This window comes from Phalacrocorax aristotelis, chromosome 2, assembly GCF_949628215.1.
Source record: "Phalacrocorax aristotelis chromosome 2, bGulAri2.1, whole genome shotgun sequence".
NCBI lineage: Eukaryota > Metazoa > Chordata > Aves > Suliformes > Phalacrocoracidae > Phalacrocorax > Phalacrocorax aristotelis.
In genome coordinates, this window is record NC_134277.1 from 148,924,153 (window position 1) to 148,936,525 (window position 12,373).

Genomic DNA, 12,373 nt, shown 5'->3' on the forward strand with positions numbered 1-12,373 from the left:
GGTCTGAAAATAGAAGCCAAAGCAGCTACTGGATAAAGTCTCAGCCATGCTTCCCCACGGGCGTTTCTAGGAAACTTTATCTCCAGAGCTGGTGAAAGGAGTGAATCAACTGATACATCCCAGAACATTTCTCTCATTCTTTTGAGTCCTTCATAAAAAGCACAGGATGCAATAAAAGCAGCCTTTCCCTAAAGAGAATCAATCAGCTATCTAACCGCATTTCCTTTCTCAAACAGGGATCAGATGCTGTACAAGAAAGCACAAAAGACATTACAAAACAGCCTTCCCACAATGAAAGCTTCTTCCTAATTCTCTATAATTAGAATGACTTTTGAATGAGAAACAGCCTGTACAATTTGTGCAGCCTGAGAGGCTTCCTGCTCTGAGGAGCTATGAAATAATAACCTAGAGTGGGCTGCATCAAACCTTCCCCTGCAGGATTAATTTTGTCTCCTGGACATCAATGGGAGTTTTGTGGTGGATTCATAGAGTATTTGGGCAGAGGGGAACACTGTGCTCTCTGCACCATGATGCTGACCTATGAATTTTCACACCTAGACAATTTCTGGTAGAGCAAGACACACTCTTTTGGTCTCCAGTGTTTTCCCTTGGCTTCCTTCTGACCCTGGTGACAGCTGCGTGTGCTGCATTGGTCCCAAATCCAATGGTGACTGATGCCAGCTCGTAAGTCAGAAGTTTCATGCTGAAATGCTACTCAGCTTGCATCAAGGTTGGAGCCTTTGAAAGTTTGCTTGCTGTATTATGTTTACACCACCATTTATGGGAATGGAAGGAAAACACACTGTTGTTTCAAAACAAGTATTATTCAATGTTTATTAAAAGCAGGTTATATCACCCATTCATATATCCTCAAAGGCAGTTTAAGCCTTCTGTATAAATAAATACCTCACAGAATTAAATAATCCACAGTTAATAGATGTTTCTTTTTAGTATGTTGAATTAATGTCAAATGTAAATAATGATTGTACTTATATTGTCCAAAAGAGACATGAGAGAGGTTTATAATTTTTTTTATTTAACCTACTAGTTGAGTTATATGCATACTGTGGTAATGTCATCGTCTAGGACAGTGAAATTATATTAAAGAAAAACTTTGTTTGCTAAGAATGATATTGGGCCACTGAAGAGGTAAGTGGTAGGAAACTTGACCAAAAATACCTTTGATTATTTTAATTTTGTACTTTGGTTACTGCATTAGACTAAGCATCCAGTCCAACAAATGCTCATTTATCCTTTGGAACAAAAGATTTTTATGAAGGATTTTTCTAATAATGGGTCAGTGAATATTATTAATTATTTTTTTTTAAATCTGGCCCACTTGGAATACCTACTGATTTTAATGGGAGGTAGAGAAATGAGTACCTTGTTATTTTTTACCATTTCTGTTTCTTCTGATATCCACTGGTGACTTGACTTTAGCACAAAAACTGCTTAGCTACACAAATACGTTGTGGGAATCAAAACACACAGAGAAGTCACAGTTCAAACTGTTTGTAAATGACTTCTGTGCTGCAAAGCCTGTATTAGCTCCTAAAAATTCTAGAGCAACTGCAGAGGATGCTCTACATTATGGCACCTATTTCATGACTATTTTTTATTTTGCTGCAGATCTTGCATCTGGTTAGTATGTTCACCTATCTCCTGATACCCACCATGTATCTGGTAGCCCTTTGCTTCTCTTCAAATGAGGAAATTCCCCCCCCCGTATAGTAAACTATTTTTCATGCAAATGGAGCAGAAGATGGGATAAGAAAGGGGGTGAAGACGAAGACCATTATAGGAATGTCATAATAAATTTGTTCAACATTTCGCTCCCTTAGAATTCCCTTTTCAGATTTCCTTAATGTCTTTAACTTCTGTTCTTCCAAAGCAAATACAAATCTTATAGTTCTTTAAAATCCAAAACACCATGGCAATTTTGGCTAAGACTTTATTACTATATATTAGCAAGGACATAAGATTCATAGACAAGTGTTTGTATCACTGTTTTACTTTGATTGATAGACCCATTATTTCCCCTCTCACCCACCATGATCCAGTTCTGGAAGCAGGTTTCAGAGCCCCTTGAGAGATTCTATATTATGAATCCTGCCTTTTGTATACAGCATTTATCTCAGCCTGTCCAAGAAAGTAAAACTCCAGCTGCGAAAGCAAATACACAATGTGTTGAATAATAAAAAAAGAGATGCTTAATACTACATTTTTAAAGTAGACTATTTGCTATACAAGGCTAAATAACTTAAAAGTCAAAACCAAAAATCATCTGCTCCACTGCTCCTTGTACTTGCTCTCTCTCTGCTTTTTAACCGTAACATGTCCATGACACTGCGTGCATATATGTCTCGCAAATTAACATTGATATTAGAGTCGCTGGAGGAGTTCTTCATTAGTTTCTTTAAAGCTTCACGCTGCCGAAGAGCAGCTTCTTTTATCTTCAGTGTAAAGTAACAAGCAGAAAAACGGTCATTTATTATAGCTATTGGCAAAGCCAAAACCAGTATTCCTGACAGTATACACATAAAGGCCACTACCTTACCGATGGTAGTGTCTGGCCTAATGTCACCATAACCAACAGTTGTCATGGAAGTTGTTGCCCACCACCAAGCACCAGGTACGCTTGTGAAAGTTGTGCCTGGCACGCCTTGCTCAACAAAGTACTCCACAGTGGAAAATATAGAGATTCCTACAGAGAGGAAAAGCAGCAGAAGGCCAACCTCCTCGTAGCACTGTGCGATAGTCATCCCAAGAGACCGCAAGCCTGAAAGACAAGAAATGCTGTCAGTAGGCTGATTCATGTAGCTGCCATCATAACTTTGCAAAAATTCTCTTATCTGAAAGCTGACTGCCATATGTTTTTCTTTGACTGCTAGTGAGCATGCCCTAAGAAAAGTGGGTGCTGCTCTAAACACTACTGGGAAAACATGATTTAAAGAAATAGATTAAAATGTTAGACTGAACCACCAACATCATCTCTGTTTCCTTAATACAGAGCATAGAAGTTTGCCTCATTACTTATCGTTTGAACTACGTACACATATGATTTAGGAAAACTAACCAATCTTGATTTAGTAATTGGCTATAACAGAAGATCTAGCACAATTTGTAATAAGTTATCTAAATAACCATTGCAAAACACACTAAAACACCTGCTCCCTACTTCCAGCCTGATTGTGCCAAGTTCTTATTTTCTAGCCATTGTCATATTTTTCTCTTGGACAAAGCTACACTTAGTTACCAAATTTGTGTTCCCAGGTGGGTGCTTAGAGCCCAGTTCACTCAGTAACTTTTTCTTTGCTAAGAACTGTTTTCTATCCTTTCATAGTTCTTATAGCCTCTCTTTGACCCCTCTTTCCCCCCAGAAAACCTATCAATATCTTTATGTGCAGACATCAAAACAAATGCAGTATTCCAGCAGCAGCTGCATTTGTGCCAAAACCGGAGATAAGCAAATCCTCCCAATCCAAACATGATACTGTCCTGTTAATTCACCGATGTATTGCATCAGTCCTATTGCCTGTGAGCTTCACAGGGAGTTGTGTGCAGCTGACCACTCTCCATAGCCCCCCACGTTCCTTTTAAAGCTGCTGCCTCAAGGCTAGGCTGCCTGATAAAGCAAGCAGGAAAGTAAATCCAATAATAGTGCAACGGATAAATGTTGCACATAAACAAAGAGGGAAGATAACAGGGTACCAACTCAGCTGAGACACATGAGAGACTGCGATTATCATTTGAATCATAAGTGATTTTGGACAGTTTTTTAATACTGTTCTTTAAAAACGTACTATGTTATCTTTAATAGATGAGAAAAACACAATGCTTATGAATTACCCTTCTTGGGGTACGCTCCTATCTGAACCAGTGTTTGTAAAATAGCTTATTGGAGCTCTGCCTCTGCTTGCAGACTTCATGTAGTCATAGGGTAACAAGCAATTCTATTTGATTTTCTTTCCTCAACCTCAAACCACAAGATGTTAAAATTTCTTCTTACTTTTGGTTCCTTCTTTTCCTCTTCAGATCTAATGGGTTCTAAAGCTGTTGTTTATGTACAGCAAACAGTGGAAGTACACACTAGAGTTTGTAAGGAGTGTTTCCTTTTTCAATTTTTTTTTTTTTCTACAAACTCAAGTTAAGGACTTGCCCATATCCAGCTTTTACATTACTATAACTACAATCTGTTGGTTAGAATGTTTATTGCAAGGATATAGCTTAAATCTTCAACACAAGGGGAATACGATACATCAGGTTAGTATTTTATCTATTAATATGACTGCCTCCACATTTTGATATGCACTAAGATAAGCAGTGTAAAATCTGCGCAAGACAATTGCAAGGAGCCAGACCAAACTCCCATCCTCCAAAGAAGACACTATCATCAATTGCCCTGTAAAACTTCCTGCTGAACAAGATAGAAGAATAAGTCCTTTCAGGTGACATAGGAAGAAGGTACTCCAATTTAAAATTACCTCTGTGGCACTTCTCAAAGCACAAATGAGTACTGTAAAAGCAGGGGTCTGCCCCTTATGATGGATCCTGAGAATACTATAGCTAAAAAAACAGTGCAACTCTTGCATAAACCAGGTCAAAATAAGGAGGAACAGGGCAGTGACTGCTACCTCTTTGTACCTCACTGATGACACTTTCAGTGAAATATTTTTTCTATGGTTAATTATTCTGACTGCTGAGGAGTCTGCAATTTTTTTAGTATTCTTAGTTCTATTATCCTCATCTAAACAAAGGTACTGAAAAACTGCAGAAGGTGCAGAAGAGTGTAACAGAAATGACTCAGTGTCTGGAAAAGCAGAGCTGAAGCTGCCTCGGTTATCAAAAAGAAAAACAGGTATTGAAGAATTATCTTGCTTATCTAAAGGAAAATAATAACTAAAGAAACCTTTAATTTGTTAAAGTCAAAGCAAAAAAAAAAAAAAAACCCCAAACAAACAAACAAGCAAAAAAACCAGAAAACAACCAAACAAAAATCCAAAAAACAAAACCAACCCAGAAACTACAACAGTGCTTGGACCTCGAAATGAAAATAAAATAAAATTAATTTGGTGAGGGTACACAATCACTAGACAGAATTATCAGTGAAACAATGCTTGTCCACCTCTTCATGTCTTCAGCTGAAATCAGAAAACATTTTTAGATGAATCTATGAATCAGACAACTTACTGGACTCCACAGTTCATTCCTAACTGGGAATCAGTTGGAGTATTCAAAAGAATAATATATTCTGCTATATTATATTGTAACTTTTTAAAATCTCTCCGAGCCTTAGCACACAGCCAAGCTAGGACTGTTTCAGCACAGACACCTCAGCAAGTCTTATGACCTCCCACGAGAACTCCTTGTCAGGAGCTGTAGCAGCTCGGGTACTCGTGCTGGAAGGTGCTGAGGTGCTGTAACAGAGCTGGCATGGGGCAGGTGAGCAGCCTCAGCCCTGGGGCCAGCAGGAGGAAGGGGAGGCATTTCTGCCATGCAGGTCAAGTTCTATCTCTCTATTGCTCAAAGGGACTTGGCAATACAAACTGATGTTTGGGATCTTCTGTTAACACAAGTGTTCAAATAGTCCTAAATTTTTGGCGCTAAAAGTGCTGAAGTTTCAATTTTTTGTGTATCCAGAGGCATCTTATCCTGACATACGCTACAACCTTCTCTCAAACATATGCCTATAGCCATCAGAAATAAGATGCTCACATCCTACTTCTTCTCAGGGAATCAATCTGTAAGCACTTCCCAGAGGAGGACCAGCAAGGCTTCACACCAAACGTGGCCCCAGAAGGAAGCCAAGAGCTGAGGGGCATCAGAGAATGTGAAAAATGCAGGTTCAGTTCTCCCTTATTCTTGCAGCCACTCAAATCCATAATTTTGGTATCTCATAAGAGGGGACTAACCTTCTACCTGTACATTTTCTGGGTAGAGGTACTAATGATTTTTCAGTTACTCCTTGATGCAGTATAGCACTTTGCATAAGTAATTTACACACTCCAGCCTAGCTCCAGTGTTTCTAGGCATCGCATCCCTCCTTTTAGCTGGGTTCAGCTTTCAAAGGGGCAGAAATGATTCTTCCATTTCTTTTTCTGTCCCTTCCCCACAAAAAGGCATAATCTGTCATTTCTTTAAAAATAAAGTGCAAAAAAGAATTTATGTTATGTTTTCTCCTAACTACTTTCTGCCCCTAAGAGCAGACCAAGGCTGCTGTTGGGATCCCAGCTTTCCTATGGGTCTGCACAGTGCTACAAGGATGCCCTACTTGCAACTGTGATCACCCCTCCTTCGTGAAAGCGGGGTTCCTGCCTGCAGCCACAAATTTTCTCATCTCTTCTGATCTTGCACGCCTCTTGCCACACAAAGCAGGTGAGGGGTTCCTGGAGCTTTGCCTGGTCTGAGAGTGCAGGGGTCAGAGAGAAGCTTCACTGGAAGGTAGCTTTAACCTGCCAGATCCAGGGCAAGAGAGCAGAATCATCGTGAGTGCCATCCCTAAACACTGAGATTTTTCGGGACTGCGTAGGTATGTACAAGGAGCATGGTCTTTGTGTGTAGTACTTATGGGGTTCATCTTATGTTAGCTGCTGTGGTTAAGGATGTGTTCAGAAGCACGTTAACAAAACTCTCTTCTGCTACATATCTCCAGTGGTCAGAAACAGGGCTTCAGATCTGGAAGTGTATGTTTTTGTTTTGATTTATTAGGCTATGTTTTGTCTTAGTAGCAGTATCTCCTCTGACAGAAGATCGAAACAGTGACTTACTACATTTAAATTATACATGTTTGATTTAGTGTTCTGGGCCTAAGTGGGCAGCAACTCTGACCTACTGGAGAAGAAAGCACAGCAACAGTTAACACTGCTTTGGATGGTTTAAGTAGATACGTATGTTGTTTCTTGTATTTTGAAACTGGTACGTTGCTTCTAGTAGAAAGATGGTAACTCCCTTCCAGATTAGGAGACTAGATTTATATATAATTAATTCACTTCTACCTAACATGAAATTACTAAACTCTTAATGGCATTCAATACAGTGATATAAACTGTGGTAATATTTTAATGAATTTAAGCATAAATAGACAAAAAAATGTAGACCATCCCTGAAAGTTACTATACCTGAAGTTAACAGTTATTATACAAGTGTCTGAAACATCTGGTTTCAAGCTGACAGAAAGAACTTTAGAACTGAGTTTCATGGATTCATTCTATAAAGAGTAAAATGTGATAAACTGGGGACTTTATAACTAGAATCAACATACTTTTGGATCACTATTTTGTTATCAGCACAAAAGTGCCTTGATGAGTTCAAATCTTGTTCTTATTTTAAAAATACAATTAGAGAGAAATGCATCCACATTACAGCTACCATCAAAAGTCAGTAGCAGTCTTTCTTGCAAAAAAACCCCACTAAATCCTGCAAAAATTGTAATGAAGCAAAACAAACTCACTGACAGACTGAATCACTACAAGCTTCCTTTCATTATAAGCTTTCTAAGGGACAGTTATGCATCAGTATAGGCATAAATTAGAGTAGGCGAGCAAACACTTCTAAACCACTATGCTTACGCCCGGTAGCATTAAAGCTACTCCCTACCATTGGCAGGCAGGTTCACCACCCTTCAGTGGGAACAAAAATAAAGGGACACGTTCTGCTGCTGCGAGTACACTGTAATGCCTGCTGGAGTAGGGTCAATTCACAAAGAGGGTGGACATGGCTCTCCAAAAAAGAGAGCTGTCAACCCATTCCTGCTCCGTGGCAGGAAATCCTGGAAGGGTATGTTGAGTGCTATGTAAGAACAACCATCACCATCTTCAGAACAGGCTAGTATTGTGGGACAGAGACCATGATTTACTATTAGGATCTGAGTTTTCAAAGCTCCATGCATTGGCTGAACATTTCTCCTGTCAAATTCAGTGCCATATTCAGCAATGATTTAAGTGCGAACATAATTAAATCACTTTGAAAACACCAAGCACTGGACAACATCATGGCATGGAGAGGGTGTGGCGGGACTACAGCTTTTACTCTTTCATCTATCCAGGCACACACATGCCATGAAGTAGTAATAAAAATGGGGTAAACGCAAGGGAAAATGCAACACCTTCCAATCATTTACAGCTTCCTCTGTAATGTCTGGAAAATGTTACCTTTTATGCCTTCCCTTCACTACTCAGAGTGAACTAAAGTGTTCTCAGAAATGCTTTTCACCCTCCACCCCCTTGCTGTTCGTCCATCCTTCTGCTGACCTGTCAGAAGTGCCTGGAAACCAAGGGCCCCACCTGATGGGTGAATGCTGACTGAACCTGACACTGCTGCTCTGAGCTGCGCCTAGGTCCACTCAGTAAACAGCCCCGAGCTGTGCTCCACCTGTCACACAGATATCAGTGTGTTCAGCAGGGACAGACAGCCCCTCAACCCACTGCCCGATATGATTCGGCTTTAACAGTTTTCTTGAAACATTCTCTACCCCAGTGTTTTCAGGATCTATGATGTAGGCAAAATCATTATATATTCCTTTGCATATAGTCCTTAACAAACCAAATTGTAACAGGCAATAAAGGCTCTTTGAATGGGCTTTTGATAATACAAAAATTGTGGGTCAATGATCTCTGCTTTTTCTCTTGCTCCAACCCTAACCAAATCAACTCAAATATAAGTTTGTAAATTTATGACATCTTGAATGACTGGTGGATGATTTACAGTATGCAACTTTGGGGCCTGTTTTTGTAAATGCTCTGTGCAAACAGTATACACTGGCTTGATGAAGAACTGAAATACATTGGAGAAGATGCCTTGCCACTCAATTATCAATGTCCAAAAGTAAGATTTCACAAGCCATTACTGCTAACATTAGATTGGGTAAAAAGGTTAGGCAGAAATGCACACAGAATGGGGTGCTGTGCCCAGGAACACCTGTTGTAGGCAACAAAACTGAGGAGTACCACTGCCATGGCTGAAAGTACCTGTTGAATGTCTTCCCAGCTTCAGCATCCGCAGGGCTCTGAGCAGTCTCAGCACCTGGACAATGCGCCCCACATTCTCTAGTTCTTGGGAGCTCTCCCCACCACACAGGCTCTCCACCAGCAGGGTGATGTAGAAAGGTAAGATAGCAAGGAGGTCTATGATGTTTGCCACACTCCTTAGGAAGCGACAGCGATCCCGTGCACACAGGAACCTCAGAACAAACTCCACAGTGAACCATGCGATGCACAGGTACTCTAGGGCATCCAGTAGCGGTGGTGCCAGCCAGTTTAGCTCTACTGAAATCAAAGCCATGTTGGCAATGGACACAACAACAAAAGCCATGGAGAGAGTGCCGAAAGTCCTTGCAGCTGCGGAGGAGCCAGGCTTTTCCAAAACTTCCCAAAGTTTCTGTCTGACACTGGGACAGAGGCTACCAGAAAAGTCCTCTTCCTCATCTTGGGCATCCAGTTCTTCTGCATCTTTCTTGATGTCTAAGGCTTCACTCAGCTCCTTCCTCCTGAAGTACCTGCCCAGAAACACCCCCCCCACACCCCAAGATTTTTAATACCAATATACGTATGTTTTTTCTTATCCTCTACCAAATGAAGCATAAGAATACACATTAAAGTATACCTCACATGAGCTCGGAAAACCCTGCTGTCAAGCATATCATTAATCATTTTATTAATTAAGGCCCTGCAGCATGTTTCCGTTGACCTGATATTTCTATTCCCTCATTTTACATCAATGACAGTTTGTATGTGTGGAGTAATTTTATTCTGATAGCATGCTCTTTAAATGGATCATTTTGACTACAGTAGGATCTGCTTCATGACTAACATGCCTTCTTGTAAGCAACCCTGGCACAACCAGACCCTCTGTTTCTAAACTATGCTTAATTTTATTAATTATATTGCATTTCTATTACATTGGTGTGTGTCTGCAATACTAAAAGGGAAGGCATAATAAAGACCATGCAGACCATGGACCAAGTTCTGATCACTATACACTCTGGTGACAAGTCATGTTACTTTCTTTAAATATATGGGTCCTCACACAACACAGGTGCACCTGTGTTGAGTAAAACTTAGAGATTGTGAATGCATAGTTGAGTGTTTTGTTAGAGTAACAACAATTTCATTAAACAAAAACATTCCTAAAGCGCACACACACACAAAAAAATAATTTTCTTTCATATTTGTATTTCTTGACTGCTGCAAATCTCAAGCCTTAGACAAAGGGGCTGTGCAATTTTGCCTTCATTTCATACACAGTTACTTCTCCATATGCCAGAGAGGTCTGTAGCTCCTCATACCACCAAAGAAGTAGGAGCTTTCCGTTACACCTACCAGGGAAGAAAAAAAAGGGATGAAAACTAGGATCCAACTCTCTCAGTTGCAGAACTGAACCATGCTAGGGTAGGATAACTCCAGTATCCTTTTGGAGTAGGGTTGCTTCTTTGTTTTTTTGCAATAATTTTGCTTTAGATGAATATCAGTTATACTCTTTAGAGAATTAATTTCTTCAATACTAACAAAGAAACCAGTAACAATAAAAATGGCGTAAAATTAACTGCAAATAGAATTAACAGAAACGTCCTGGGGGTGGTTCACTTGAAACCCACCTCATTCCTAAGCTGCCTGTTACAATTTGTCTCCAGTGAGCCATGTTCCCGCTGTTGCTGCCCCCTCCCTGTAAGCTGCTACATCCATGTGCGATGCTTCCCATCAGTGCTCTTCCTGGAGCCATGCCACCCACACTCAGCCTGGCAGGTGACCACCCCCCCTTCTGCCTCTCCAGCTTGGATCTGGAAATCCACCAGAATGAGAAGTGCAGGGTAAGGAGGCTCCAAACTCTCCCGGCACCATGCCTGACTCCACATCCAACCCCACTAAACTAGGATAACCCCAAACTGGGTGACTGAAAGGGCATCTCTCCTTCCATGACCTCTTTTATCTCTGGCATTGTCCCTTTCATTTTGAGCTTCCAGGGCCAGTCTGAAGCCGGTACAGGACAAGCCAGATCCTGCTCCTGTTGGGGTGTCACTGTCTTGACCCTGCTGCCAACCTGTCCCTCAGCAAATGTCAACAGTGACCTCACCCAACACATCTCCTCCCATTTCCTACACCCATCCACCTCTAGAGCAGGATTCAGGGCTGAACTCATCCAGCTTTGAGCACGCTTTTCCCAATGCACCTCTCCTACCCCCACTGCTGGATCTCTCACTTCAGCATCCCCGCACACAAGTTAACACTGGGCTCACCCAGCCCACAAGCCTGTGTGCCAGGTCTTCCTAAAACTCACCGGTCTCTGCAGCAGGAATCGATGCTGAGCTCGTCCAAACCCCAGTACTGGATCTCTTGCAGGAAGGAGAGTGCACAAAGCTGCTCCATCACATGCAGCCTCCCTGTCTGGTAGTAATTCAGGATGTAGTGAAATGCCTGTGAGCTCCGGTCAAAGAAATATTCATTCTCCACGAGGTTGGCATCATCACAAAGCTCAAGGAGGCCAGAGGCAACATCCCGGGCAGCAGAGACCACTACGGCCAGTTTGCCAAGACGGGTGTCAGGGTAGCAAGACAAAGTTTGCTGGGACATCACAAAGCGGCTGCCCCCTACATTGATAGTAAAGCAGTCCAAGGAGGGAATGACCTTCTGGAGCAGGGGCCCCTGCTCTTCCTCACTGGAGAAAACACTGGAGTCCAGGGAGCACAGGGATGTGCTACTCCCTGGTTCCTCCAGGGATGCTTGGGAAGAGAGAGACATGCAGCAGGGAGGCGACTTCATCCTGTAGCTGCCAGCAGCAGCCCACACTCTCCTGGTTGGAAAACACAACAAAGCTGCAGAGAAGGCTGCCCTGCCGGGGGGGGGGGTGGCCGGGCCAGACTAGAAATGTATCACTTCGCTTTGGCTACCGTCCCAGGGACACCTCACCGTCCCCACCTTCTCCGAGTGGTGCCTCCATCTGAGACGGAGGGCTGGCAGGGTGTTGAACAGCACAACACCGCCTGCACCTGTGAGGATACAGACGGAACAACGGTACCTGAGACGGCTTCACCTCGTGCTGCCTGCGCCGGCAGCCGTCGGGCAGCGCCCGGCACCACCTGCCCGCGACGGCCTCTCCGCTTCAGCCTTCATCTCCAACCGCTGGGTCGAGGGTGGAGGAAACCAGCCGGGACAACACGGCACGGAACACCGGCTTCAGCGGGTCTCCGGGCAGCCAGGGGCCGCCCCGACAGCATCCCCAGGGGCTGCGTCCCCGCCCGGCCGCTCCCCGCGCCCGCCCCGGGGCGCCCTCCCGTGCTCGCCCCGCGGCAGCCCCTGCTCGCCCCGCAGCTCCGGTCCCGGCCCCGGGTCGCCCTCCCGTGCTCGCCCCGCGGCAGCCCCTGCTCGCCCCGCAGCTCCGG

General features: G+C 42.9%; 1 protein-coding gene across 1 annotated transcript; it reads right to left on the reverse strand.

Annotated features, from left to right (window-relative positions):
* Positions 1 to 1,796: 1,796 nt before the first annotated feature.
* Positions 1,797 to 12,110, reverse strand: KCNV1 (potassium voltage-gated channel modifier subfamily V member 1). Its single transcript, XM_075085633.1, has 3 exons — positions 11,272 to 12,110; positions 8,967 to 9,493; positions 1,797 to 2,779 (listed from the first exon to the last, which is right to left on the reverse strand). Exons 1-3 carry the CDS (start codon positions 11,751 to 11,753, stop codon positions 2,268 to 2,270), a joined length of 1,521 nt encoding a protein of 506 aa, XP_074941734.1. The 5' UTR covers positions 11,754 to 12,110; the 3' UTR covers positions 1,797 to 2,267.
* Positions 12,111 to 12,373: the final 263 nt, after the last annotated feature.